Below are 27,848 nucleotides of genomic sequence, written 5' to 3'. Positions count from 1 at the left end.
GCATTGGGTGCTGTTCTTGGGTTAGCTTGTCTGTCTCAATGCCAATGTCATACAGCCTTCACCACTAGCTTCACAGTAAGGCCACTGTCTGGTCGAGCAAATTCTTTTTATTCTTTAGCAGTGCTTTAGCTATGCTTTGTCCATGGACATTTTAGAATCAGCTTAGCAAGTTCCATGGAAAATTCTGTTTGGATTCTTTTTTTCTTTTTTTCTTTTTATTGTGTTAAAATACGCATAGCATAAAATTTACCATCTTAACTTTTTTTTTTTTTTTGAGAGCAAAAGCTCACGCACGCGCACATATACACGTGAGTAGGCAGGGTGGGGCGGAGGGAGAGGGAGAGAATCTTAAGCAGGCTCCACATCGAGTATGGAGCCTGATGCGGGGTTCGATCTCATGACCCTGAGATTCTGACCTGAGCCAAAATCAAGAGTCGGGCGCTTAACTGACTGAGCCACTCATGTGCCCTATCTTAACTATTTTTAAGGAAACAGTTCAGTGGTATTAAGTACATTCACACTGTTGTGCACCATCCCCACCATCCATACCCATAGCTTTTCATCTTGTAAATCTGAAACTCTGTACCCATTAAAAAATAACTCCCCATTCTCCACTCTTCCCGGCCCCTGGCAAACACCGTTATGCTTTGTCTTTATGATTTGGGCTACCCTAAGAATTTCATATAAGTGGAATCATGCAGCATTTGTCTTTTTGTCTCTGGCTTATTTCATTTAGCATAATGTCCTCAAGGTTCATCCATATTACAGCATTTCTTTTTAAAGCTGAATGATATTTATGTATATACCATGTTTTGATAATCCATTCATTGCTCAGCTTGGGTTGCTTCCACCATAATGCTGCTAGGAACATGGGTGTAGAAGTATCTCTTTGAAATTCTGCTTTCAAAGAGATTGTGGAAGTAGAATTGCTGGGTCAGCTGGTAATTCTATTTTTATTTTTATTTATTTATTTTTTATTTTTTTAATTTTTTTTAAAAGATTTTATTTATTTATTTGAAAGAGAGAGAATGAGAGAGAGAGCACATGAGAGGGGGGAGGGTCAGAGGGAGAAGCAGACTCCCTGCCGAGCAGGGAGCCCGATGTGGGAATCGATCCCGGGACTCCAGGATCATGACCTGAGCCGAAGGCAGTCGCTTAACCAACTGAGCCACCCAGGCGCCCAGTAATTCTATTTTTAATTTTTTTGGGGAACACCCATACTCTTCCATAGCAGCTGTACCATTTTACATTCCTACCAACAGTGCACAGGCTTCCACTTTCTCCACATCCTCACTAACACTTGTTTTTTTCTGTTTTTCTGTTTTTGTTTTGTTTTGTTTTTTGATAGTAGCCATCCTAATGGGTGTGGGGTGGTATTTCACTGTTAATTTCAATTTGCATTTCCCTGATAGTTAGTGATGTTGAGCATCTTTTCATGTGCATATTGACCATTCATATATCTTCTTTGGAGAAATGTCTATTCAAATCCTTCACCCATTTTTGAATTGGGTTGTTTTGTTGTTGCTGAATTTTAGGAATTCTCTAATATTCTGGGTATTAACCCTTTATCAGATACATGATTCAGAAATATTTCTCTCCCATTCTGTGGCTGCTCTGTAGATAGTGTCTTTTGATGCACAAAATTTTTAAATATTCCCGAAGTCCAATTAGTCTATTTTTTTTGTTGCCTGGGCCTTTGGTGTCACATTCAAGAAACCAGTGCCAAATCCAGTGTCACGAAGCTTTTATACTATGATTTCTTCCAAGAGTTGTATGGTTCTAGGACATATGTTTCGGTCTTTGAAGCATTTCAAGTTATTTTTGAATATGATGTTTGGTAAGGGTCCGACTTCATTCTTTGGCACGTGCGTATCCAATTTTCCTAGCACCATTCGTTGAAAACACTGCCCTTCCCCCACTGAATGGTCTAGGTGCCCTTAAAATCATCTGACCGTATATGCAGGGGTTTATTTCTGGACTGTACCCCATTGGTGAAAATGTCTATGCCAATACCACCCTGTTTTGATTACTGTAGCTTCATGATAGGCTTTGAAACCAGGGAAGTGTGAGTCTCCCATTTGTCCTTCTTTTTCAAGATTGTTTTGGCTATTTGGACTTTCTTGAGATTCCATATGAATTTTAGGGTGTTTTTCTCTATTTGCATAAGAAATGTCATTGGCTTTTGATAGAGATTGCATTGAATCCTTAGATTTCTTTAGGTAGTATTGTCATGTTAACAGTATTAAGTCTTCCGATCCGTGATGCATGTCTATTTAACTTTCATTTCATTTGACAATGTTTTGTAGTTGTCATTGTAGAAACCTTTCACCTCCTTGGTTAAGTTAATTCCTAAGTCTTTTATTCTTTTTGATATTGTAAATTGAATTGTTTTTGTAATTTTCTTTTAAGAGGGTTCATTGCTTTTGTATCTGTTGGGATATTAATGCCATTACACCTATATATCAAATTGGTGAGAACTGACATCTTTTTTTGTTCATACCCCCACCTTCCCACAGCCGTCTAATTCCTTTGCCCTTCTCTTGGCTCTATGTGGCTGACCCCTAGGATCAGCCAGGGTGTCCTTGCCTATTGGGTTGCTGATGCATTTGGGTTTCTGCACTGGGTTTTTTGACAGTAGCTGAATTCCCTCCAGGACTCCCACAGGGCATCCTTGCCTCCATGATGACTTAGTTGGTCTCCTAACTTAATTTCTTCTCCATGTGCCTTTGGCCCTAGGCATGGTAATGGATCCCCAATGTTGCTAGTCTGAGTGCTGTACTATTCATTGTTGGAGCCCTTAATTCTGTCCATACCATGGCAAGTAGTCCTTTCATTAAAGTCTTCATTTTAACTATCTGGGATTAATTCTGTTTTATGATAGGATTCTCATGGATAGTATCATTTTTTTTTAAATTACATTTTCTAATTGTTTTTGATATATTATAGCATTGATAGGAAAGTTAGGAAAATATGTCTGTTTAGATTCTTTGGAGTTTTCTATACTAGCAACCACATCATCTGCAACTAAGGGAATTTTTTCCCCTTATCTATTGCTTTTCATTTCCTTTTCTTGTCCTATTGCAATATCTAAGATCTCAAGTGTAATTTTGAATAGTAGTAGTAACAGGAGAATGCTCCTAACATTTCCCCATTTAGAATGATATTCATTTTTTTTTCACAAGTAACTTTAATCAAATAATGAAGTTCCCTTCCTAGTTTAAGTTATGTACTTTTTTATGTATGTTAGGATGATCTATGATTTTTTTTTTTTTTCTGTATGCTATTACTCTGAATGACATTATGGCTTTCTTATATTACTCCTATAGTACATCAAACCTAGTCATGGTAAACTGTGCATTTATCTACTATTAGATTCAGTTTATTGATACGTTAAGTTTTTGCATCTATATCCATGAGTGAAATGGGCATGTAATTTGCCTTCCTCATTCCTGCCTTAACTGATTGTGATATTAGGTTTCAAAGAATGAGTTGGGTAGTGTATTAGTCCATTCAGGCTGCTCTAACAAAATATAGATTAGGTAACTTATAAACAGCAAACATTTATTTCTTGTAGTTCTGGAGGCTGGAAATCCAAGATCAAGGTGCCAGCATGGTCAAGTGAGAGCTCTCTTCTGGGTCACAGACTTACCATTGTATGGTCACATGGCAGAAGGAGGTCTGTGGGATCTCTCGTATCAGAGCACTAATCCTTCCACCCTCAAGACCTAATCACCTCCCAAAGGCCCCACCTTCTAACACCATCACATTGAGCATTAGGATTCAACATGTGAATTTGGGGATGGGGGCAGGGGACAAACATATAACCACAACACATAGTATTCCTTCTTATTCTTTCATCTGCAAGAGTTTGTGTTAATCTGTGATAATCACTTTGAAAATTTGATCTCACCTGTAAAATTGTGCCTGGTATATTCTTTGCAGGGAGATTTCTAACTGAGCTTCAATTCCTTTGATAGTTATTGCACTAGTAAAATTCTTTTTTTTTTTTTTAAGATTTTATTTATTTATTAGAGAGAGAGCACATGAGAGGGGGGAGGGTCAGAGGGAGAAGCAGACCCCCCGCCAAACAGGGAGCCCGATGTGGGACTCGATCCAGGGACTCCAGGATCATGACCTGAGCCGAAGGCAGTCGCTTAACCAACTGAGCCACCCAGGCGCCCGCACTAGTAAAATTCTTGACTTCTTTTAGAGTCGGTTTTGGTAGTGCTATCTTTTTTTTTTAGATATTTCTGATTTCAAATTTATTGGTATGAAATTGATAGTATTTTCTTATTTTTTAATCTGTTTTACTTGCAGTTTTGGTTTTTTAAATCTTACTATGTTTTATTTGTACCTTATCTCTTTTCTGTTTCTTGATAAATCTTGCCAGAGGTTTGTCTATTGTGCTAGTCTTTAACAAACCAACTTCTGGATTTGTCAAGTCTTATTGTATATTTGTATTCCGTTTTATTACTTCTGCCTTCCATCCTGGTGTAGCCTATTGCTTTCATAACATTTAGTTATAAGTATTTAATTTTTATTCTGATTTGTTCTTTGACCTATGACATATTTATATACTGTTTTTAATTTCTAAATATGTAAGGATTTTTCATTTATATTTTATTATAATTATGTAGTATTTAGAGATCTTATCTATATGATAATTATTCTTTAAAATTTATTGAGGCTTTCTTTCTGACCTAGTATATTGGCAGTTTTTATAAATGTTCTGTGTGTGCTTGCATAGAATGGTTATTTAATTACTGGATGGAGACATCTGTATTTGTTCATTGGATCCAGCTTGTTAATTTTATTGTTCAAACCTTTGGTTGTCTCCATTTGCTGGCTTCTACCTGTTTGGCCTGCCAATAATAAATAAGTGGGTAGACTTGTTAATTTCTCCCAGAGGTCCCATTTGTTTTTACTTTATATTTAGTAGAGGTGATTTTATTAGGTTCATATGTGATTAGAATTGTCATGTCTTCTTCATGAATTGGATCTTTTATCACTATGTAGTAGCTCTCTCTATAATGATACTTTGGGTCTTTAAGGTCTATGTGTTTTATTTTACTAAAGTTATATCAGCTTGCTTTTGGCTCTAGTAAGACCATTGTATCTGGCTTCACCTTTTTACTTTAAACTTTTTTTATGTTCTTATGCTTTAGATTTGTTTGTTATGACAGCCCATAGCTATTACTTGTGTTTCGTTTATCAAATTTGACAATCTCTGACCTAACTAGTGAGTTGATTCTAGGTAACTTTATTGTAACTATTGAAATATTTGGACTTGTTTCTATAATCTTTTATCTGTCATACTTTTTCTATGTATCTTTTTCCTCCCTTTTGGCTTTTAAATAAATGATCCCTCCTTCTTCTCCCTAATAAGACAAGAACTTTAACACACTCTCAGGTCCTTGATTTTGTCACCCCTCACTCCACCCTTACTGTTGATATTTTCTAGAATTTTATCTCTAGGTTATTAGGACTAAGCTACTCATCCGTGTCTCTCTTTTTTTAAAAATTAAAAAAAAAATTTTTTTAAAGATTTTGTTTATTTATTTTTGAGAGAGAGCACATGCATAAGCACAAGTTGGGGGAAGGGGCAAAGGGAGAAGCAGACTCCCTGCTGAGCAAGGAGCCCCATGTGGGACTCCATCCCAGGACCCTGGGACCATAACCTGAGCTGAAGGCAGACACTTAATCGACTGAACCACCCAGGCACTCCCTCTTTAAAAATTTTTTTAGCAATTTTATTTATTAGAGCAAGTGAGAGGAATAGAGGGAGAGGGACAAGCTGACTCCATGCTGAGCATGGAGCCTGACGTGAGGCTCAATCCCATGACCCTGAGATCATGACCTGAGCTGAAATCAAGAGTTGGATGCTTAACTGACTCAGCCACCCAGGGGCCCCCCTCTGTGTCTCTTGTAAGCATTCTGTATCCTTTAAGATAACAACAAACCAAGTGGATGCTGACACTCACAGGGGCTTGGGGAAGTTATGTAATGCAGCTTAATAAAATCCTCCCACTGCTTCCTGACTCTGTGTTGTGGTTTTCCTGTTCTCTTTTTCCCCTAATGCACAGTCCCTAGGAAATGGGAGGGTGTGGCCTGTGCCAGCCATAGCTGGAACCCCAATGTCCTGGCTCCCCCCTAATCCTCCAGGCTTCCTAGTTCCCCCACAAGGTCTCACACTGGTCTATTCCAGCAGTTACTACTCTCCTTCAGGCCTGGCCACCCTAATTAAGAGCAGATTTCTCCTGTGGGTGGTCTGAGCACGATCCCTTCCCTTTGGCTTTTCTTTAAAAAAAAAAAGAAAAGAAAGAAAGAAAAGTGTTTTTCTTGCTTTTTGTTTTTTAAGGAATTACCAAGGTATTTGATTACCCCATATTCCCATAATTGCTGCAGCTTCTGCTGAATTGGTTTCTCATTTTATTTGAGTATTCTCTCTAAAAGTTGATGTGTGTCTAATGGTGAATCTAATTTTGGTGGTGTATCTAATTAAATCTGACAGATAATTTTTATAATGTTTTAAAGTAGTAGAGTAGTAGTTTTATAATGTTATTTGAATGCATATTAAATTTTAGGTTCAAGTTTCATTCCTTTGTTCTCTTAAGACTGTAACTACATTGTCCCCTGACAGCCAGTATTGCTGTTGGGAAAAGTCTGATGTCAATCTGGTTCTTGCTCTTGGTAGATGCTATGTTCTTTCTCTCTGGAAGTTATTAGAGTGCTTTCTTTGTATCTGATTTTCTTAAATTTTGGTATAATATCCCTAGAATAAGCTTTTCCTCATTTGTCCTGTTGACAATGAAATTGCTCTTTCAGTACTAAGCCATTTGTTTTAAATTTGGGGAAATTCTCTCCATTATTTCTTCAGATAGTTCCTCCTTGCCAGCTTAATTTTTTTCCTGGGGCCTCTGTTATCTGTATGTTGCCCCTTCTACTTATAGCCTCCACAGCATTTAAATTATATTCTGATTTCTTATTCTCTTCCTCTTTTTCTTTTTTTTCAAAGATTTTATTTATTTTAGGGAGGGAAAGAGAGAGAGAGCAAGCAGGGCTAGGGGCAGAGGGAGAGGGAGAGAATGTCTAGCAAACTCCGCATTGCACGCAGAGCCCAACTCAGGGTTCGATCTCACACCCTGAGATCATGACCTGAGCCAAAACCAAGAGTCAGACGCTTAACCCACTGAGCTACCCAGGCACCCCTCTTTTCCTGGGAGAGCCCTAAATCTTATCTTCTCATATTACTGTATATCTTATTTCTTGTGTTCTTTATTTATTTTTATATTTATTATTTAAATAATGAATAAATATATAAATATATAAAAATAAATAAATAAATATATAAATATATTTATTTATTATATATTTATTTATATATCTACTATGTCTTTACCCTTGTTTTTTATGATAAAAAATTTTCATGTTATTAATATCCTTCGTTATTTCTTTTACTGTATTGATCATGTTTCTCTTACATCAGTCTGTTTTAATCATTTTCCTTCTATTGGTATCTATTTTATAGGGTTTTTTGAGGGGGCAGGGAGCACTAGTTGTCCTTCTTAAGAGTCTCCTTGGTTTAGCTGGTAAATTTGTTCCCCTGAGAATATTCGCTATTCTTTATAGCACTACTTAATCGAAAGAGATTTAAGGCCAGATCTTCATCTCTGATAGGCCTGTGGGGCTAAAGAACTGAGAATATCACAGTTACCCACTCATGTTTGTACTCTCCCCACTGAACAACTGGCCTTGCTATGTGTGACTGCATGGAGTCGTATACTGCACAACTCCGGGAGTGAGTATTCATTTAGATGATGATGAGAATAGCACCTCCTACCATTCTGTAATATGGCAACCCTGCAGGTCTTCACCTTCAAACCCTCAGCAAGAAGCAGATTTGGAAGGAGGCAATTACCCTTGATTTTAATCCACCAGTTCTGGGGCTTTGGAGGGGGTAGATGGAGGAATGAATGCCTAAGGCCTCAAATCCTCTTCCAGAAAGGTCCTGGCAGATTCCCTGAGTTTACCTCCAGTGGATTCCCCAGCTGGTACTCTGGGGTGGTCGACACCAATTTCTTCAGTGAAGGGACACACAGTGATTGTTCTGAGGCATCAGTGGGTGAGGGCAAGAATCGCGCTTGAACTGTCTTATTTTCCTTGAACTGCTTACTTTCTCTGCCAGCTGTCTTCAACCCCAGGCTACAAACATCCTCCCGCACACCCGTTCAGAAGCACTCTTCTTCCGGTGTTCCTCGAGATTTTCATTTTGTAAAAGTTCCTAGATTCTCTGTTTCTTCAGAGTTGATTTGCTAAAGGGAGCCAACTACTGCTAATTTTCCATATTTTACTTTCCCACAGTAAAGCTCTTCTCTTTCTTTTTTTAACATTAAAAATAAAAACTGCCAGTTATTTTACCAGCAGAAACGAGTTTATTCGGGGATGAAAGAGAATTGCAATCTGGGACAGACAAGCTGTGGCAAAACCAGGGGTGAGTCTGGAGAACAAAAGGAGAGGTAGGCTTTTTATGGAGAAAGGGGGTAAGTCAGGAAGGCTGCTACAAAGGAAAAACCCATTGGAATCAACAGGGAGTTGGAAGTATAGTGCCTTCTCATTGGCTGAGCTGTTGCCAGAGGGAGAAGGAAAGTGTTTCTTCCTGAAGCTGGCAAAGTAAAGTAGTATCCATTTGCAAGGTCAAGTCCCTCTCTTCCTGTTGGGTCCGCAAGTGACTCTGAGTGGTAGAGCTTGAGAGCTCCCCCTGCAGAAACCTCCCAACTTCATTTTAGTGGGGTTTCCCATGATTAATTTTCACACTTTTTAAAACAACTTCATTTTTAAACTTTTATTTTCTAGTTACAAGAATAGGGCATGTTTATTTCAAATAAGCAAAAAGAATATCACTACTACCCCAATACAACAACTGTTAACATTTTGGTTTGGTGACTTGCCTGTCATTTTGCTTTGTATCTGGTTTCTAACTACTGGTTTCAACCTGGACTTTAATATAACATGTGTATTTCCCAACTTCCCTAACATGATTTTACAGTCATTTTTTGGTTGTGTAATATTCCATCATCCAGACAAAGCATAATTTAGCCAGTTTTCTGTTGTTGGCTATCTGGATGATTTCCCTCTTCCTTTTATTATGTATTGTTCTCTAATAAACATTCTTGTAGATAAATATTGTTCACGTCCTTAATTATTTCCTTAGGTTAAATTCTTAGAAGTGAAATTTCAGGTCACAGTCATTTTAAGGTTCCATACACTACTCTCCAGATACAGAGCTTATCTCCAGAAAAGTTACATAATTACGGTCTTATATCATGAGCATGTGCATTTCCATACACCCCTACCTAAACTGGGTGTTAACTTTGTGATCTGCTGTTGTCTTTTTCTCAATCCAGCTTGTCTTGGGCATTTTACTTCTCGTTTCTGTACTCGCATAGAGCTGAGCTGATTGTTCACCAAGATTCATGCATATACACCACATTATTTTTTATCCATTCATCATCAGTGGACATTTAGGTTGTTTCCATGTCTTGGTTTTTGTAAATAATGCAGTGAACAATGGGGGTGCATGTTATCTTTTTGAGTTAGTGTTTTTGTTGTGGGTTTTTTTTCCAGATAAATACCCAGAAGTGGAATTGTTGGATCATATGGTAGTTCTAATTTTAAGTTTTTGAGGAAACTCTATACTGTTTTCCATAGTGGCTGCATCAGTTTACATTTCCACCAACATTGTACAAGGATTCTCTTTTCTCCACATCCTTACCAGCACTTGTTAATTCTTGTCTTTTTGATCATAGCCGTTCCTAAGAGGTGTGAGGTAATATCTCACTGTGGTTTTGATTTGCATTTCCCTGATGATGAGTGATGTTGAGCATCTTTTCATATATCTGTTGGCCATCTTGTATATCTTTTTTGGGAAAAATGTCTGTTCAGATCCTCTGCCCATTTTAAATTGGATTGTTGGGTTTTTGCTATCAAGTTGTATGGGTTCTTTATGTATTTTACATATTAACCCCTTATCAGATATATGATTTACAAATATCTTCTCCCATTCAGTAGGTTGCCTTTTTATTTTGTTGATGATTTCCTTTGTAAACAGAAGCTTTTTAGTTTGATGTTTTTCCACTTGTTTATTTTTGCCTTTCTTGCCTCCAAAAAATCATCACCAACACTGATGTCAAGGAGCTTACCACCCCTGTTTTCTTCTAGGAGCTTTATAGTTTCAGATCAAGTCTTTAATCCATTTTGAGTTAATTTTTGCACATGGTGTAAGGTAGTGGTAACAGTTTCCTTCTGCATGTGGCTGTCCAGTTTTCCCAACACCATGTGTTGAAGAGACTCTCCTTTCCCCATTGCATATTTTTGGCTCCTTTGTCATAAATTAATTGGCTATGTGTGCATGGGTTTACTTACGGGCTCTGTATTCAGTTCCATCAATCTGTATGTCTGTTTTTATCCAATACCATACTGTTTTGATTACTATAGCTTTGTAATTTAATTTGAAATCAGGGGGTGTGATGTCTTCAACTTTGTTCTTTTTTCTTAACATGCCTTTGTCTATTTAGAGCCTTTTGTGGTTCTATACATATTTTGGGATTGTTCTATTTCTGTGAAAAATGCCAGAATTTTGATGGAGGTTGCATTGAATCTGTAGATCGCTTTGGGTAATATGAACATTTTAATAATATTGATTCTTCCAGTTCATGAGCACAAAATATCTTTCCACTTATTGTGTCTTCTTCAGTTTCTTTCATTAATGTCTTGAGAGTTTTCAGTGTAGCGGTCTTTCACCTCCTTAGTTAAATTAATTTCTAGGTATTTTGCTCCTTTGGATACAGTTATAAATGGGATTGTTTTCTTTATTTCTCTTTATGATAATTTGTTATTACTATATAGAAATGCAACAAATTTTTGTATATTGATTTTTGTATCCTGTAACTATACTAAATTCATTTATTAGTTTTAATGTTTTTTTGGTGGGCTTCTTTAGGGTTTTCTCTATATGTCATCTGCAAATAGTGATAGCTTTACTTTTTCCCTTCCAGTTTGATGCCTTATATCTCTTTTTTTCCTCCTAAGGTCTAGGTAAGACCTCCAATACTATGTTGAATAAAAGTGGCAGGAGCAAATATCCTTGTCTTGTTCCTGATCTTAGAGGAAAAGCTTTCAGCTTTTCACCATTGACTAAGATATTAGTTTGTAGGCTTGTCATATATGGCTTCTATTATGCTGAGGAATGTTCCTTCTATACCCACTTTTTTTTTTTTTTTTAGAGTTTTTGTCATGAAAGTGTGTCAGATTTTGTCAGATGTTTTTTCTGCATCTAATGAGTTGGGCATCTGATTTTTATCCTTCCTTTTGTTTATGTGGCATATTCACATTGATTTTGTGAATGTTGAACCATTCTTGCATCCCTGGAGTAAATTCCATTTGATCATGATGTATGATCCTTTTAATATATTGATGAATATGGTTTGCTAATATTTTGTTGAGGATTTTGCATCTATGTTCATCTAACTTTGATTTTTTTTTTTTAATTCAATTAGCCAACTAATAGTACCTCATTCGTTTCAGGTGTAGTGTTCAATAAATTAGGATGATGGACACTAACTCTGATTTTTTAAAAGAATCCTCTTCTGTTATCTCTTTCACTTTTCCTTCCTCTTTTATTCTTCTGTTTGTGGAATTTATCTTTCTTTTACAACATTCTCCTTAAATGGGTGCTGACTCTTGGCTATGTACTCATCTCAGTGCTCAAGGCTTCTGTTGGCCTGGCTGCCAGTGTTGTTTCTATTCATGCTGGTTTCCCCCACCCCTTTCAGCTAGCTTAAGTACTCTAGCCTTGGGGTAAAAGCTGCAGCCTTCCCCCTGCACATAAGGATGGAGGGAGACCAACTTACCCAGCTCAGGCAAACATAGTTCCCCACACTGGTAATCTCCTTGACATGCCCAGGGTCCTTCCTACTCCCTGTGTAGGTGACTGTTAAGTTTGGGGTACACTAGTCGCCCTCCTACTTTGTACAGAACCTTCTGTATGTGCTTTGGGCTGTGGTTTCCTCAATCCACATGAGCCCATCTGCTTTCTGTCTTTCAGGATTTCTCTACTTGTCTGGGCCATTGAAGGCATTCTTTCTTGCCTTCCAGTGCTATTGTGGACTCTTTTTTCATCCTTCTGTTATGTCTAAGGACTTGGGGTATAATGGAGGAGGCGGTTTAGCAAGTAATCCAAACACTTCTTTGTTTCTCCTATGCAGAGTATGAGCACCTATGAGTTGATTAACTGAGAGCATAGTCTTGGAGTCAAGTACACAGGGATTTGAATCTCAGCTGTTCTTACTAGCTGTGTGACTTTAAGCAATTTTCTTAATCTCTCCAAGTCTCTCTTGCCTTATCTAGTAAATGGGGATAACCCTTGTTGTGAGGCTTCAGTGAGCTAAGGCCCGCAAAGCCCTTGGCACTCAGTGTTTAATCTTTTGGTTATTTTTATCAGAGTTTTTATTTTTCTGTTTTTATTAAGCTAAACCCAGTTAATAGAAGAGCACAGAGAAACCCTTTTCCATCCATCTTATTTGGACTTGGAGTTTCTTCTTCCAGCCCTTCTCCCAGCCTCACCGGGAATAAACAGACTGACTTCCCCCCTTCTGCTCTCTCTACAGCTCAGCTCCACCAGCTGGAGGGACTGAGGACCATTGGCATCACCACCAACGGCATCAACCTAGCCCGGCTGCTCCCTCAGCTTCAGAAGGCTGGTCTCAGTGCCATCAACATCAGCCTGGATACACTGGTACCAGCCAAATTTGAGTTCATCGTTCGCAGGAAAGGTGAGCCAGTGTGGTTTGCAGTGGAGGGCGGCCCTCCAAGGCAAGGGGCCTGGTTGCTCCCTTTTGGTGTCTGAGCTGCAGATAAACCTGAGCATTTATTCCTCACCCCTCACCTTCGCCAGATGTCTTCTGTCTCTATAGCCATACCCATACGCTTGGGAAATCTGGGGGATCAGATGCTAAGACCTGTGATGACCAGTCTCCTTATGCCCTGCCCCCAGTGTGCCTGGGACTGAGAGGGTTGCTAGTGTGCAGGCCTTTCCATTTTAAAACCAAGGCAGTCCCTGGCAGATGGGACAACTTGATTACCCTATAATGAGCTCTGAGGAAATGTGGGTCAGCCCAGGGTGGAAGCAGCTGCCTTGAGGTGCCAGGGTCAAGGCCAGCACTGCCATGGCCTCCCCCACCAGGCTTCATCACGGAGGGCACAGGTCGGGGAGGTAGAGCAGCCCTGAGCCCTGGGTCTCATTAGATCAGCACCTGATGTCTCTTGGGGCATGGACTTCAGTTTGGGGTAGGAAGTATCCGGGGTTGGATGCCCTTTGATTTGGGGAGGGTGGTACATAACTGAGACTTCTCAGCAATCCTTCCCCTTCTCTGGAAACAGCTTCTAGCTCCCAGCCCCACTTTCTCTTTCCCCTGCTCCATGCGGTGACTCCCTGTTTACACCACCCACGTGCTGAGGACGTGCTCATGGAGTCCTTGCCCTCTGGAAAGAGCTGCTGCAGGTGCTGTGGAGGGGACAGAGACACACAGGACATTGCTCTGCCTTACAGGCCAAAATGTGTGATGCTACTAGATCACCTTTGTTTGTCTTGTGATGTCAATCAAAGTGCTGCAGAGAAGGAGAGAGAACTCCTAGCGCGGAAGACCTGGAGGGCTCCATGGAGCAGGCATTTACTTTGGGCCTTGAGTAATGGGGAGTGGGAAGAGGAGTTGGATCAAGGGAGCTTACTTTGAAGGGGAACGTCAGTCGGAAACCTGCAAGGGCTCTGAGGTGTAAAGTGCATTTGTGGGTTTCAGCCCCCAACCCGACATCCACATCTCCCCTGCCTCCTTGTCTCGTTTCCTAGAATGAGGATTGGAGACAGTAGATCCTGATGTTAGATCTGCTGCCTTCCTGTTTATACTCCTGTGTCCACCACCTCCTTTTGGAGGTAGAGTGCTTTACAAAGGAAGAAACTTCTAGATTATCATAACAACATTTTCTGTGAAAGCCACACTTTCCTCCCTTTTCCCTCCCTCACCGGGCCATCTAAAAATGCTACAGGGAAACCATAGAGGCCATCATCTGGCCACCCTCTCCCGGGGGGATGGCCCAGCTGTGAATCACCATAATCATCAGGCTGTGCAGGGTGGGGTAGGGGCCAGTGTGCAGGAGGCACTCAAATGTTTGGACGCACGAGTGAGCCGAGAGTGAGCGGAGGTGAGGAGAAGCCAACCTGGGATCACAGGTACTGTGGTTAACCACAGAGATGGGAGAACCACATGCATACTAACTGCTCACTTGTGCTGATACAGACCTTGCACTTAGGAAGTGCACGGTGCGAGCGGGCAGAGTGCATGAATGGACAGACTTTAAAAGCACTGACAAAGGAGTCTAGAAACCTGCATTCTTTTTTTTGTTTTGAAACATATCTTTTTTGTATTTTAAAAATGTGGAAATAATAATTTCTGATTTTCATATAATTTGTACATTAGATTATCATTTCAGTTAGAATATTAATTGCCACAAACTTTAACCTACTAATAGTTTTTTTTTAAATTTTATTTTATTATGTTATGTTAGTCACCATACAATACATCATTAGTTTTTGACGTGGTGAGGCACGCAGTGTGAGGCCTCCAGCAGGGCACTGCCTCTCCTCAGGCCTCAGTTTCCCCATCTGGACAATGAGAGGGGTCACCTAGATAAGGGTTGGCACATTACAGTCCACCAGCTAAATCCAGCCCCCTGCTTTTTTTTTAATTTTATAGCCTGGGAGCCAAGAGTGAATTTGACAGATAATATTTATAATCAACTTGATGATAGGGAACATTAACTATGAACCCCCAGTTAAGCAAAGTATTATCCCAGCAAAAAGAATTCCATTCCTCCATTACATTTGTAGAGCTATGTTATAAAAAATTGTACTCAATTATCCGATTCTGTAATTAGTCAATACAGTCTTTATAAGATATACCTAATAATATCCTCAATTTCACCTCTTAGCCTACAAAACCTAAAATATTTACTATCTGGTCCCTGGACTTGGGGGTCTCTGAGGCTCCTTACTGCTCTGGTGCTTCCCTCTGGGTGTAAGGGGGGCAGGGGAGAGGGAGAAAGAGAAAGTTTCCAGACCCTTCCCTCCTTCCTCGCAGGCTTCCACAAGGTCATGGCGGGCATCCACAAGGCCATCGAGCTGGGCTACAGCCCTGTGAAGGTGAGCCCCTGCTGCTGCTTTGAACCTCGGACTTCTGCCCCTCTAGCCTGGCTAGGCCGTCCGCTGCGGGCGTCGGGGCCCATGGCAGCTCCCCGTGCTGGCCGGTGCAGCCAGCTATACCGTACCCCCCCTTCCTTGCCCCCTGGATCCAGCGTGCCCCTGACACCCTACAAAGGAGGGGAGAAAACCAGTGACCCCCCTGGGAATCCCCAACTTAAGAACTGGGGGAGAGAGACACGGAATGGGCCCTCCAGTGGAGAACCTAGGCAGGTGCCAGACCCCCAAAGGTCATTCCTGAAAAAGAGTGCAGGGGGGACAGCCCTTGTGGTCCCCTTGTCCCTGGCCAGGTGAACTGTGTGGTGATGCGAGGCCTGAACGAGGACGAGCTTCTGGACTTCGTCGCTTTGACCGAGGGCCTCCCTCTGGACGTGCGTTTCATAGAGTACATGCCCTTCAACGGTCAGTGACCTGGGGCGGGGAGGGAGGAGGAGGTTGGGCCTGGTGGCAGAACTGGTCCAGCGCCAGGCTGAGAGCGTGGTGTGGGGATGCTGAGGACCCTGGGGAGGGTTGAGTGGGGTGGGTGGACAAGGTCTGACGGACCCTGTGGGTGCTGCTGACCCTGGGGCCTGCTGTGTAAGTAGGAATTTCCCCAGGGATGATGGGGGAGGGGCCTGGGCAGGCGCCAGGGCTAGGGCTATGATGGGGCATCAGAGGCATCTCCACGTCAGGCATTGGTCTGGTTTGACCCACCTGTGTTAGGCCAGCCCTCCTGCCCTCCCATTCAAGGGGCGGAACTGATTCCTGGGCTCTGTGGGAGGATGGACCTAAAGACCCCAGGCCCTTGCAACTCTGTGACTCAGTGGCTTCCAATCCTGAGACAGGTAACAGGTGGAACTTCAAGAAGATGGTGAGCTACAAGGAGATGCTGAACACCCTCCAGCAGCAGTGGCCAGAGCTGGAGAAGCTGCCTGAGGAGGAATCCAGCACAGCCAAGGTTACGGGCAGGAGAGTGGGACTGGGTCGGGAGGAGGAGCGCGGAAGAGCGGGCATTGAGGTCGGAATGCAGCGAGGCAAGGCAGTAGCGTGTAGCAGGAGGCATGACCGTGCCTTCACAGCTGCCTCCTGGTGGGCAGAGCAGCAGGCTGGGCATGGGGCATGGGGCGGCTGTAAGTACCTTGTCCTAGGCCACACTTCAGTGAGCGGTGGGCAGGTGCTCTGGCCATGTGGCCCGTGGGCCTCCGAATCCGTAGCAGGTTTGCTGTCCGGCAGGCCAGGTGCAAGCAGAGAGCTCGTAGGTCATGCATTGTGTCAGAGTCTTCTGTTGGCTCGGGGCCGCGGGTGCTCCCTTCCGTGGGGCTCCTCCAGAGAGGGCTGAAGAGTGGGGGCTCTGGTGCCATTGGTGGCCCATCCAGCACCATCCCCTCCACTGCCCTTCTTTCCCTGCTCACCCCAGGCCTTTAAAATCCCTGGCTTCCGAGGCCAGCTCAGCTTCATCACGTCCATGTCTGAGCATTTCTGTGGAACCTGTAACCGACTGCGAATCACGGCTGATGGGAACCTCAAGGTAAGTGTCCCTTTCCCCACAAGGGCCCCCTTGCCACTTCTGTGTTGTCAATCTCTCTTCCCCACCTGTGCCCCCAGATGGAGGGGAGGCTAGCAGGTAGCAGGGCTCATGGTGTGGTTGGCGAAATAGGGTCCGTTTTGGGGGGAGCATGGGGACAGAAGGTGAAAGTGAACCCATGGCCTTCCTTCCCGGGGCCCCTACAGTAACTTCTGATTGATTGGGAGCCACTTGCCAGGCTCGATGTTACCAGGGTGGGCAGGGAAGAGGTGAAGGGTCCATGTGCCCTGGACCGCAGCCCCCACCCGATGGGCTCCTTTCCAGGCCAGGGGCTCCACTCTGAAACCAACGTCCATTATTCATACCTGGTCAGCACATATCGTGCCTTCAGCCCTGTGGAGAATGTCCGAGAGGTGTAGACCTACTCGTTCCCTTTAGAGGCAGTCTCATTGATAAGACCCAATAAAGAGCTGATGTGTGGCAGTGCATAATTCGGTGTCAGATGAGTGGCCAGACAGGCTTTGAGGGAGCGCATCCTGGACACTGGTGACCTTGAAGAGTGGAGAAGGAGGGCGAGGGAGGACACTTGTCTGGAGTTCGTGCTAATGTGGCTGGGGCAGATTAACGCCAGATATCCCCAGGTGAAATGGACAGTGTGTGTTCTGTGGACAGTAGGGTGCTGTGCAGTTTCTGGACAAGGGAGGACATGACTCCCATTCATGTCTGAGGAGGAATAACCCACTGGTTGAATTTGGAAACAGGAAGACTAGTCAGATGGCCCTTTAACAGTGTTTCGTGTAGGCAAGAGTGGGAGGCGAGGACAGGAAGGAGGAATGAAGGAGCTGGTAAGGCATGCGGGGGGGCGGCGGGGGGCGGACTGAGAAGGCGTCCGGGGGGGCCGGTCGGCTTTGGGAGCTGTTTAGCATGGGGGAGGAGGGAGATCAGAGATCAGACGCATGGAGTTGGACATCCAGAAGGGACCATCCAGCACTTGTTCAAAAGCCAGGGCTTTTTTTCTGGGCCGGAGATGTGGAATTGCCCTAAAATATGGGTGGCATCTGTCTAGTCAGGGCTCCTTCAGGACATGGAAGGTGGGGCTCTGAAGAGAGGCTATCTATAGTGTGGGGTGAAGGGGACTTAGAAGGGATGTCGAGGCACCTGGGGGAGAGGGAGGGATAGGGGAGGAAGCGGCGTCCCCAGGGCCCATGGAGAGTTGTAGCCTGGCAGGGTGGCCGCCTGGTTGGAGCTGCAGCTGTGGAGGGGAGCAGTAACCACCTGAGAAGGCAGAGCCTGGAAGAAGCAGGGCAGCAATGCCCGATCTTTCTCTCCTCTCACTCTCCAATCTCCCAGCAGCCAACTGAGGCAGAAGCCCGCTGGAGGGGATCTCAGAAGGTGGAGCCCCTGGGTGCAGAGGGTGGACCCTGGGGCCTGGTGGGGGAGTGAGGGATGGGGACTAGCCAGCAGGGTGAAGCAGGTGTACCTTCCACTTAGATTCTGTCTGTAGCTTCTCTAGTGCGCTCCGCCCTCAGAGGCGCCATAGACGTCCCTCTGTCCTCTGTCCACAGTGCCTTCTATAGAGCTGGCACATAGTAGGCGCTTTATAAAGTTCTGTGGGAGAAGGGTCGGTATCTCACTTGCTGGGACTGGCTCCTCCAGCACGGAGCCCCCAGAGCAGCCAGCCTCCCTCGGAAGGCGGGGCGTGGCGAGTTTGAATGGCCTCAAGATGCCAGCTCCACCAGGCCTGTGCTAGTCAGTCATCAGTCCAGGTCACAAACTGGAGTGGGTGCAGGGGCAGGCGGGTAATGTCCGTGAGTGTAGGGGCCAGGAGGGGACGGGTGAAATGGGATGTTTCTGGGGGGTGCTGCATCTGGGGGGACTGCTGGGACTCAGCTGATTGGGGTCCGTTCTCAAGGCAGTAGGCTATTCTGTGGAACATCTCAGGAGAAGGTATGGATCTGGATTTTTATGTGCTGTCTCTGTTGGCAACTGTGTAATTTTTTATGGTATGCTCTATAAGCTGAAGGTAACCTGACTGTAAATCAGATGTAGGCTGCGGGATGTCTGATTTTGCTTCCTGCCCCTCTGGCCTCTCTAACTTCACCATCCGGCACCTTCTGTCCCTCACTGCAGGAAGTCCTGCCTTGAGTGTGACCCAGCCACAGGAGGCCTGGATGCTGGCGCCCAGCCCACGGGGGACTCTAGGCAGGGGGCCCAAGGCTCCGGGCCAAGGGAGGCATGTTCTCACCCCCATGGTGACCGCCCACAGGTCTGCCTCTTCGGGAACTCAGAGGTGTCTCTACGGGATCACCTGCGGGCAGGGGCCTCCGAGGAGGAGCTGCTGAGGATCATCGGGGCCGCTGTGGGCAGGAAGAAGCGGCAGCATGCAGGTAAGGGGTGGGCATGGGGAAGGCCGGGCTGGCTGGCTGCCGAGTGGGCCGGAGGGGCTGAGGGGACAGAGCAAAGATGGGCAGGAAGCCAGTGGGACTCCGTGCCCGTTGTGGTGCCCAGTCCGTCCTGTGGCACTTATAGACCAGGGGTGTGGTGATGGTTCTCCTCCCTCGGGGGCATGGGCACAGCAGAACCTGTGCAGGAGAGGGAGCCCTGAATTCTCTTGGGCTGTTTTATCGGGTAGAGGGGAAGGGGAGGTGGGGGGAGGGGCACTGCACCTGTCTCATCCCACACCTTGCCTTCTGTCAGGAGGGTGGGGTCCCGGGCACCCACTGTGTCCCCCAAGGGCACCCATTCTGGCTCTGTCATGGGTGACTTTGCAGTGTGCAGCGGGGGCTTTTTGTCAGGGTGCGCCTAGGTGAGTGCATGTCCCCGGGTTGTCATACCACTGTGTCCACCATGGTTTCAGTGAACTCTCCTTTCCCCACCCCTCCCATCCCCCTTTCCTGCTTTCCTCTCCCTCCCCATCTTTCCCTTACCCCAGGCATGTTCAGTATTGCCCAGATGAAGAACCGGCCCATGATCCTCATCGGTGGGTGACCCATCAGTACGTAACCACTCACCCTTGTCCCTGGGGGATCCCGGGGGGTGGGGCTCCTGCCCTAAGGCACCCCCCAGATCCTGCATTTCATCCTGATGTTCACATCCTTGTGTTTCTTCTGCTCCTCTTCCATCTTCTCTCAACCCTCCAGCTTTCCTGTGTCTTCTCTTCCCTGGGGATTGCTCCCCCTCAGTCTACGTACCACAGAAGTCATCCTTTTCTCTTACTAGAAATTGAGGCAGGGTGCCCTCCAGGTTTATGATCACTAAGGTGGTTGTGCCCCGAACATGGAACTCCTGGTTAAGACAGAGACCCCGTCCTGGGCTCTGGAAACTCCCAGCCTAGATACCATTACAGGAGCTGGGCAGAGCTTGGGGCAGCCAGCTAAGAATATTCCTGATCTTTTCAGGGAGGAGGCAGCCAGGATCTCAACTGCCTAGTTCCTTAACTCCTGGGACCTTATATGCATAAAGTCCCATGTGTTCTCTGGGGAACTGGCTGGCCCATCAGGAGCTTTACAGATGCTGCTACCCGTCTGCCAAAATGCCCAGACGAGAGCAGGGGAGGCCTTGGCCACAGCCAGATCTGGGCTTCTGAATTGTACCAGCAGGCAAGAGAAAGCAGTGAGAAAAACTAGGGGAAGGGATTCGCTTCTCCAGGGGTTGGAACCAAGTGAGTGCAGGGGCCCAGAGGAAGGCAGGCTGGTGTGGGCCAGAGACAACCCAAGGACTACCTCCCATACCAGCTTCCCAAAGAGGGTAAGGCAGCTCACCGAAGCCCTCCCTTGGGAAGAAAACTTGACCATCTCTCTTCTTCCCTCACTTCCAGCATCATAGTCCTACGGATGGGCCTCGACCCATGCTGACACACCTTGATGGCAAGGAGTGGGGCATGCCTTTGTGGCCACCCTGGGAGTGAGGTTGTACCTCTGACATTGGCCAGGGGGGTGCCCAGAGCTGGGAAGCTGGATATTGGGAGACCTATTTGCTTCATAAGGTATATTATTCCTCTCAAGGACACAGGGTAACAAGCTGGTCTGGTTTCTGTAAAACCAGGAGTTGCCTAGAACAGGGTCTCCCGACTTTCATGTGCACATGAATCGCTTGGGGATCTTGTCATTTCAGAGTCGGGTTTGGGACTGGGGCTCTGCAACAGACCACCCTTTGGGTAACAAGAGCCTGCAAGGCTCCCAAGGCCCTTGGCACCATTTGGATCAGCCTGTCACTCGTGGGTACTTCTGATGTCCTTGAGGGGGCTTCAGAGACATTGTTGAAATAGACACAATATTTCCCTTACTATCTTCTCTGTAAATTCGATAATTACTGTTAACTCTTCATAGAGAATGTGAAGAGGAGAGAGTAACTGTGGTTGGTAGTTCAGGCTGAGACCTCACTGTAGCTTCCAGAAAAAGGCAGGGACAGGGAAAGGTCATGTGATTGGGCTGCAGTCTTTGGACCTTAGGTGTTTCTGAAGGGAACTTCGGCGACAAGGAAGTTGGTGTGGAGGAGAGCGCAGGGGTGCCCCCCTCCACTCCCGCGGGCCCAGAGATACTGGTGGGGCTGTGCCCTGCGCAGCGCCTGCCGTGAGGGGCTGCAGACCTGTATTCTGGGACCCTCTGTCTGCATACCTCCCGCTTTCTCTCTTCTCACTGTGCTCTTTGCTCTTCATCCCTCTCTCCCCAGTGTGGAAGCAAGAACTCGAGGTGGGCAGGGAAAAGGTGGGAGAAGAGGTGGGGGAAAACACTTCCTTTTGGGGCTTAGCCTTTCTTCTCTTTCCTTCTTGCTTTCCAGAGTTACTTTTGATGCTCCAAGATTCCCCACCAGCCACTCCAAGCATTTCCTCCCAGGACCCCTTTCGTGTTCAGGGTTTAAGACACAGAGGGAGTTTCTCCAACCAGATGATGATTTTGTGGAAAGGAGGCTGGGTCCCCCAGGCCCCTCTCCTTGCCCAGCGGCTGCTGGGGTCCGTCTGCCCTCAAAGACACTGCAGTTCCCACCTCAACTCAGATGCCAACCCAAAGTGCCTTAGTGCAGTGTCCCGGGCTCCTGGCACCCCCTCAGGACCCCTGCCAACCTCGGACCAACTAACCCATGTGGACACAGCAGGACGGGCAGCTATGGTAGATGTGGGCGGGAAGCCAGACACGGAGCGGGTGGCTGTGGCCTCAGCCGTGGTCCTCCTGGGGCCCATGGCCTTCAAGCTCATCCAGGAGAACCAGCTCAAGAAGGGTGATGCCCTGGCGGTGGCCCAGCTGGCCGGAGTCCAGGCGGCCAAGCTGACCAGCCAGCTGATTCCTCTGTGCCACCACGTGGCCCTGAGCCACGTGCAGGTAGGGCTGGAGCTGGACGGCACACGCCATGCGGTGGGGATCCGGGTGTCCTGCCGGGCTCGGGGCCCCACCGGGGTGGAGATGGAAGCCCTGACCGCTGCTGCCGTGGCTGCCCTCACTGTGTACGACATGTGCAAGGCTGTCAGCAGAGACATCGTGTTGGGGGAGATCAAGCTCCTGAGCAAGACCGGGGGTCAGCGGGGGGACTTCCAGCGGACTTAGAGTTCTTGCCCCTCATCCCCCGGCCCAGCCAGGTCAAGATGGGATGCAGTTCCGGCAAGTTCCTGTAACCCTGTCCCTGTTTACCTCCACCAGCAGGAGCCCGAGATCAGCCCACCCCTTTACCGCTACACCATCTCTAGTGAGCTGCACGGTCTCCTGTCAGCCTTCCTGGACACTCCGGTCGTGGGGGCGGGGCGGGGGTCGCCGCGAGCAGCGCTGGAGAGCCGAGAAATCACATTGCCTGAAATAGCCCCCAGAGAACCCATGCAGTTTCAGACAGCCCGATCTATAACTTCCACTCCTCATTTTGGGTTTCCTCTTCTCCTTCCGTGGGGGGAGCATAGGGCTCATGAAGCAGAGGGAACCCACTTTGAGGAGGGAAGGGCATGGTTTGCATTAAGAATGTTCTACTACTTCTCTAAAGCAGTTTTGCCTTCCCGAGTTTGGGGAGCTGCACCCCTACCAACCCTCTGAAGGGGCCAGTTCCTGCCTCATTTTGCCTGCATCTAGGCCCCCTTGAACTTGCAGGGTCTTGGCTTCACCATTGCACTCGTCCGGCTAGCAGCTCCCTTTCCCAGCCCCTTCTGCTTGAACGGGATATACAACAGGCAGCAGCCCTGAGGACTCCTGCCCCAGGCACACACCCCACGCCTGGCCCTGCGCACTGCTGTTCCACCCACTGCCCACACCCCTTTATTCTGGGACATATCCGGGAAAGAAGAGAGCTGAAGATGGCCTTCACCCTCACAGTGCACAAAATAAAGCCACGATGTCAGCTTTGGAGATGCAAGAATGCGGACTCTCTGTGCGGAGGGCACTGAGCTGCCATGAAGTCATGCCCCTGCCCTCCCCCCCGCCCCCCCCCCCCGGGAAAGAGGAGCAGGAAGGGTGCTATAAAAGCCAAAGGGGCACATGCTCTGTAGATCCCCCGTCTTCCCTTGGGAGAAGGTAGGAGTGAAGTGGGAGGCCTAGAGATGCACCGCCTGCAGGAAGTGTCCAGTGGGGGTGTCCAAAGCTCAAGGGGGTGCACTTACTTAGAGGTTCCTGGTCTGCACATCCCCAGACACTGGACTGGTTGGCTGGGTTCGCCTGTGTGGGTAGGCATCTTCGAGTCTATCCTCAGTGGCACCCCCTGCCTGCCTGCTTCCCTCTGCCCTACACCCACGGGTGCTGGCGAATGTTTGACAACCAGCTCTTGGGGAAAGAAAAGGCCAAATTCCGTGGCCGATTTCACACTACCCGTACAATGTGAACCGGCTGGCAAAACTTTTGAAAATGTAAACGACTGGTGTTCTCAGAGTAGACATGAGCTGGCTCTAACCCTCCCCCCCTGCCCCCGTGACTGCTCCCGAGCACACCTCACGTCCCCACACGGGAAGAAAGCACAGGTTTCAAGGCAGGCTGGATGGGGATGGTATGGATTTAATATTTTTTTAGTATTACAATATATTCTTATAAAAATGGTGCAGGTAAAAAGGACGCTGCAGATTTTGTACATTAGCCTCACTTGTCGTCTGAGACAGCTTGGTGAAAGCAGCCAGGGCATGGAGGCATCCCTGGTAAAGGCTGGAGGAAAATGGCACCCCAGTTGGTAAAGATGGGATGGGGGTGGGGAGAGCCTGGACCAGACCCTTCCCTCTCGACCTGGAGAATTGTTTTTCCTCCTGCTGCCCCAAACACACCTGTCTTCCCTCACCGGGAAGGAGGTGTGGGTGCTGCTGCTGAGAAGGGGACAGGTTGGATTAGGTTAACTGAATTTTACATTGGACACAAAATTAGACAGCTGGAGGAATTTACCTGAAGGGAGCAGGAGGGGTGAGAAGGACACTGAGGAAAGACTAAGGAACAAATAGGCGTAAACATTTAGCATATCCAGGACCAACTCCTCCACCATCTCCACGGGGCCCCAGCCCCTTGCTGAGGCAACTGTGATGGTGCATGGTCCAAGGCACTGTTGTAGATCTGGCTATTCTACTGGCCAGAGATAGAAAATAATAAATAGAGAAGGAAAAAAATCTTTCAGGGTGAGAAGCCTGAGCCCTGGAACAAGGTATGTGTCCTCTGTAAACAGGTAAACCAAAGTGTGCTTTTTTGTGGATCCAGAATGTCTTGAACGACTTCTATATTCCTTGTCTTTCCTGGTACGTATCCAGTCTTCCATGGCGAGTGGGAATGCCACAGTTTGAACATGCTGGTGATAGAAGCAGAGCCCGCCCCTGTCCCCTGCAGGGGAGGTTGACCTCAGCCCAGCCAGTTTGGGAGAGGACCTTCAGAGACCCCACCCATGACCTTTCCATCATCCCAATGCCAGCTTCTGGTGGGGGGGGGGGGGCGCGCTGCTGGGTAGACAGATGGGTATAACAGAGCCCTCTGCAGCTGTTCTTCCTCAAAGCCTTCATCTTGCATTCACCTGGACTCCAGGATGGCCTCTTCCCCTCTAGCCTGGCCTCTTCCCCTCTAGCCTGGCCAGGCTTGCATTTGCTCACATCCCTCCCCGCTTCAAACCAACACATGCTGGGCTCACCAACACTATGCCCCCCGCCCTGCTGCCCCTGCAGCTACTCTGGCCCTACCCTAGGAGTCTGATGTAGGGAAAAGATGATAAGCAGCTGAGGAGTGGGCCTAGTCCACCAGTGTGGCCACTGGCAATAACCCTGAGCTGGAGGAGTAGGTTGGAAGGTGAGAAACAGAAGGGCCGGGGAGATAGAATGGCAAGGAGCTGGTTGATGGAGAGTCAGGCAGGCCGGACTCTAAGGATAATAGGTCAACTCTAGGGCAAAGAAATGGATTGAAAAGACAAACCTTGATGGAGTTGACCTTTCCTTCTTTCAGAAGATAGAAGTTTTGTTTAGACACAGCCATTGTTCCCCACCCCACCCCCAACCAAGGACAGCTCAAGATGGACAGAATGGAAGGTGGGAGTGGATGGGAGGACCAGAATGGACCCCTGGGAAGTCCGACTGAAGAACTGAATTGAGAGGTGGGTCCCAGCCCCCATCCCATCTCTGGTACCCAGCCTTCTGCCCTTGGTTCCTTCAGGCAGTGCACCCCCCGGGAAACTGCCTCTCCTCCATATCCCATCTCCCTAGCTTCCCCTGCCTGCTCTGGCCCCCAGTTTGAATGCCTCAGCGATCACATGTAAATGCAGAGGGCAGCTCTGGCCCTTCGGACCATCTCAGGACACCCCAGGGCCAGCCTTAGCCAGGTCCACGTGGTTTGAAGCGGTCTTCCGCAGGCTGGACAGAGGGGGAGGTCCCCGTGGCTTCTGCCCTGAGACAGACCTTAGAGAAAGAGTTTGGGGTCTGATGAACAGGAAGTGGTAGATCAGGGAGCACCAGAGTGGAGCTAGGCATTCAAGTGCTGCCCTCTAGTGAGGGGCTATCAGAATTCCCAGCCAACAGGTGTGGTCACTGTCTCGCTTCAAGACTGGTTGGGTTGTACAGAGGATGTGTGAGGAGAGCTTTGTTCCAGGGTCCCTAGGCCCAAGGCACGAGGTATGGTGATGATCGGGGTCTTTCTTGAACCCCTTACCAGATTCATCAAGTACCTGCTCATGAGCCATAGTTGTGGGAACCCAAAGGTGAGCGTTCTGAGATTCAGGATTAGTAGATAGGAGGGAGATGGCGGTAGGGAAGGAAGGGAGAGACTTAAGACATGCGAAAGAGGGGCCAAAGGACTTGTGATGTAGGAAACAGGCACTGCTACTCTGTGTCCTGGTGACTTGGTCCCTGTATCGTCTTCCCAGCACTTTTTTGAAACCTATCTAGCTAGACTATCTAATGCCTCTTCCTTTTCCATCCAAGAGGAAAGTTTGCCCCCAGATCCATGTTCCATTAAGCCTCCTCTTGAGGGATGGGGGCCTGCATTCTCTCACCCTGGTTCTCAGGGGGCCCACCCCACCATGAACTCCCTACTGCACATGAATCCAGACAAGGCCCGTGGACCTGTCCAATCCAGATCTGGAACAGTTGTGTGCCAACACGTATGTGCCCTTGCTGGGGTGGGGGTGGGGTGGCGGGGGGCAGGGCTCCTTCAGCAGGGCCTGCCAGGGATGTCTAAGTCCGCCTTGGATGCAGAAAGAATAACGGAACAGGAGATGTGAGGAGCCCTTCCAGGTAAGTGCGGGGACCCCTGGTCCTGCCACGCACTGCCCCCACCCCAGGGCCCAGCCCAGGGCCCGTTGCAACTGAGCACCAAATTGTCTAAGGATCACGGCCACCTCCGCTCAGCCCCTCAGCCCACCCCCGTCTCCTGCCTCCTGCTGTGGCCAGTCCCCAGGTCAATAATTTAGCCTGCTTATTGCCCGCTCCCGGGTGACTTCCAAGGCCTGGCTCCCCGACCGCTTGCGGCTGCGCTTCAGCTTGCTTAAGTCCTTGTCAAACACTTCACCCGAGCGCAGCGCTGACACCAGGTCGTCGAACTCGCCGCCTTCCTCCAGCGCGCTGCCCGCGTGGGCCTTCCGCTGCCGCTGCCACCGCTCCCGCTCCCTCTGCTCCTTCAGCTGCAGGAGGAGGAAGAGTGAGAGGTGGGCTGAGGCCAGAGCAGCCACCCACAGTCCAGCTGTCAAACGAATGGCCTCCCAGCAGGCACAAACTCCAACCTGTGCACCCTGAGGCCTGTGTTGACCAGCTGGCCCCACTTTCCTGCTTGCTGAGATACCCTGTATCTCCCTGCTGCCTCCTGCTCTCCCCCAGTAGCACCCCACTCAGCCCAGCCCTCTCACCATGGTTTCCATGCGTGCCCGCCGTTCCTCCTCTTCTTTCCTCTTCCTCATGGCCTCCAGGTCCTGCCGGGCCTCCAAGAAGGCCTGCAGGAAGGTGTCAAAGATTCCAAAGAATTCGTCTGGTTGCATCTTGCTGTCCTGCTCCCCAAAGTGCATCAGGGCCTTGGAGAACTGTTAGGGGGAAAGGGGTGGTGAGAGTCTGCCCCCGCCCCAAAGCATGGTGGCTCAGCCCATGTGGTGAGTTGGGTTCCAGTCAGCACAGAGCCCAGTCCAAGGCCGGGGACCTTTGACAGCGGGGAGCAGGGCTGGAGAGGGGGAGACACCTGCTATCATCAGGGCAGGGACAAGGCTGAAGGAAAAGCTTGAGGGTGACACCAAGGGGAGGTTGGGAATTCAAGCTGGCTGACAGAGGCTGCCCAAAGCTACCATTGGGTCTGTTATGGTGTAGGTATGGGATCAGGAGTTGCAGACCTTGGGAAGTACTTCCTAAGGTCACAAACTCAAGAGGACCCAGCGATCATATAGTTATTGGGCTAATTTAACTCCTCTGTGCCTCAGTTTCCTCAGCTGTAAAATGGGGACAATAGCTTCTACCTCATAGTGTTGTGAGGGTGAGGTGAGTTAATAGATGTAAAACATTAGCTCTAATTGTGTGTGTCAGGCACTGTTCTGACATTTATTGACAGCTACCATCTCTAATTCAACCCAGAGTGTGCCTGGACCAGCGTGGGCATCTCAGGCTTACCCCAGACCTCCTGAATGAGGACCCCT

The 27,848-nt window shown here is 47.6% G+C and overlaps 2 protein-coding genes across 10 annotated transcripts in view; one reads left to right on the top strand and one right to left on the bottom strand.

The window, feature by feature from the left end:
• The window catches only part of MOCS1 (molybdenum cofactor synthesis 1), a 36,978-nt gene extending 13,342 nt beyond the window's left edge, over nucleotides 1-23,636 (top strand). For 3 of the 5 annotated variants that reach the window (XM_034991256.1, XM_034991258.1, XM_034991257.1), the window contains 8 exons: nucleotides 12,666-12,830; nucleotides 15,192-15,253; nucleotides 15,601-15,712; nucleotides 16,135-16,247; nucleotides 16,707-16,817; nucleotides 19,081-19,201; nucleotides 19,747-19,794; nucleotides 21,594-23,636. In XM_034991256.1, the coding sequence (XP_034847147.1) occupies nucleotides 12,666-12,830; nucleotides 15,192-15,253; nucleotides 15,601-15,712; nucleotides 16,135-16,247; nucleotides 16,707-16,817; nucleotides 19,081-19,201; nucleotides 19,747-19,794; nucleotides 21,594-22,354 (1,493 nt within the window). In that variant the 3' untranslated portion in view covers nucleotides 22,355-23,636. The other 2 variants (XM_034991261.1, XM_034991262.1) reach the window with 2 other exon arrangements.
• A 120-nt stretch (nucleotides 23,637-23,756) lies between these two features.
• Nucleotides 23,757-27,848, bottom strand: part of DAAM2 (dishevelled associated activator of morphogenesis 2) — a 125,525-nt gene continuing 121,433 nt past the window's right edge. For 4 of the 5 annotated variants that reach the window (XM_034991251.1, XM_034991252.1, XM_034991253.1 and 1 more), the window contains 2 exons: nucleotides 27,078-27,248; nucleotides 23,757-26,855 (listed from right to left, as the gene is read on the bottom strand). In XM_034991251.1, coding sequence (XP_034847142.1) covers nucleotides 26,634-26,855; nucleotides 27,078-27,248 — 393 coding nt within the window. In that variant the 3' untranslated portion in view covers nucleotides 23,757-26,633. The remainder of the gene's footprint in view (nucleotides 26,856-27,077; nucleotides 27,249-27,848) is intronic. The other variant, XM_034991254.1, reaches the window with a different exon arrangement.

Source organism: Mirounga leonina, unplaced genomic scaffold, assembly GCF_011800145.1.
Source record: "Mirounga leonina isolate KUSES-001 unplaced genomic scaffold, KU_Mleo_1.0 Mir_53, whole genome shotgun sequence".
NCBI classification, from domain to species: Eukaryota; Metazoa; Chordata; class Mammalia; order Carnivora; family Phocidae; genus Mirounga; species Mirounga leonina.
The sequence above is the reverse complement of the archived record's forward strand: the minus strand, read 5'-3'. Positions and strand labels throughout refer to the sequence as shown.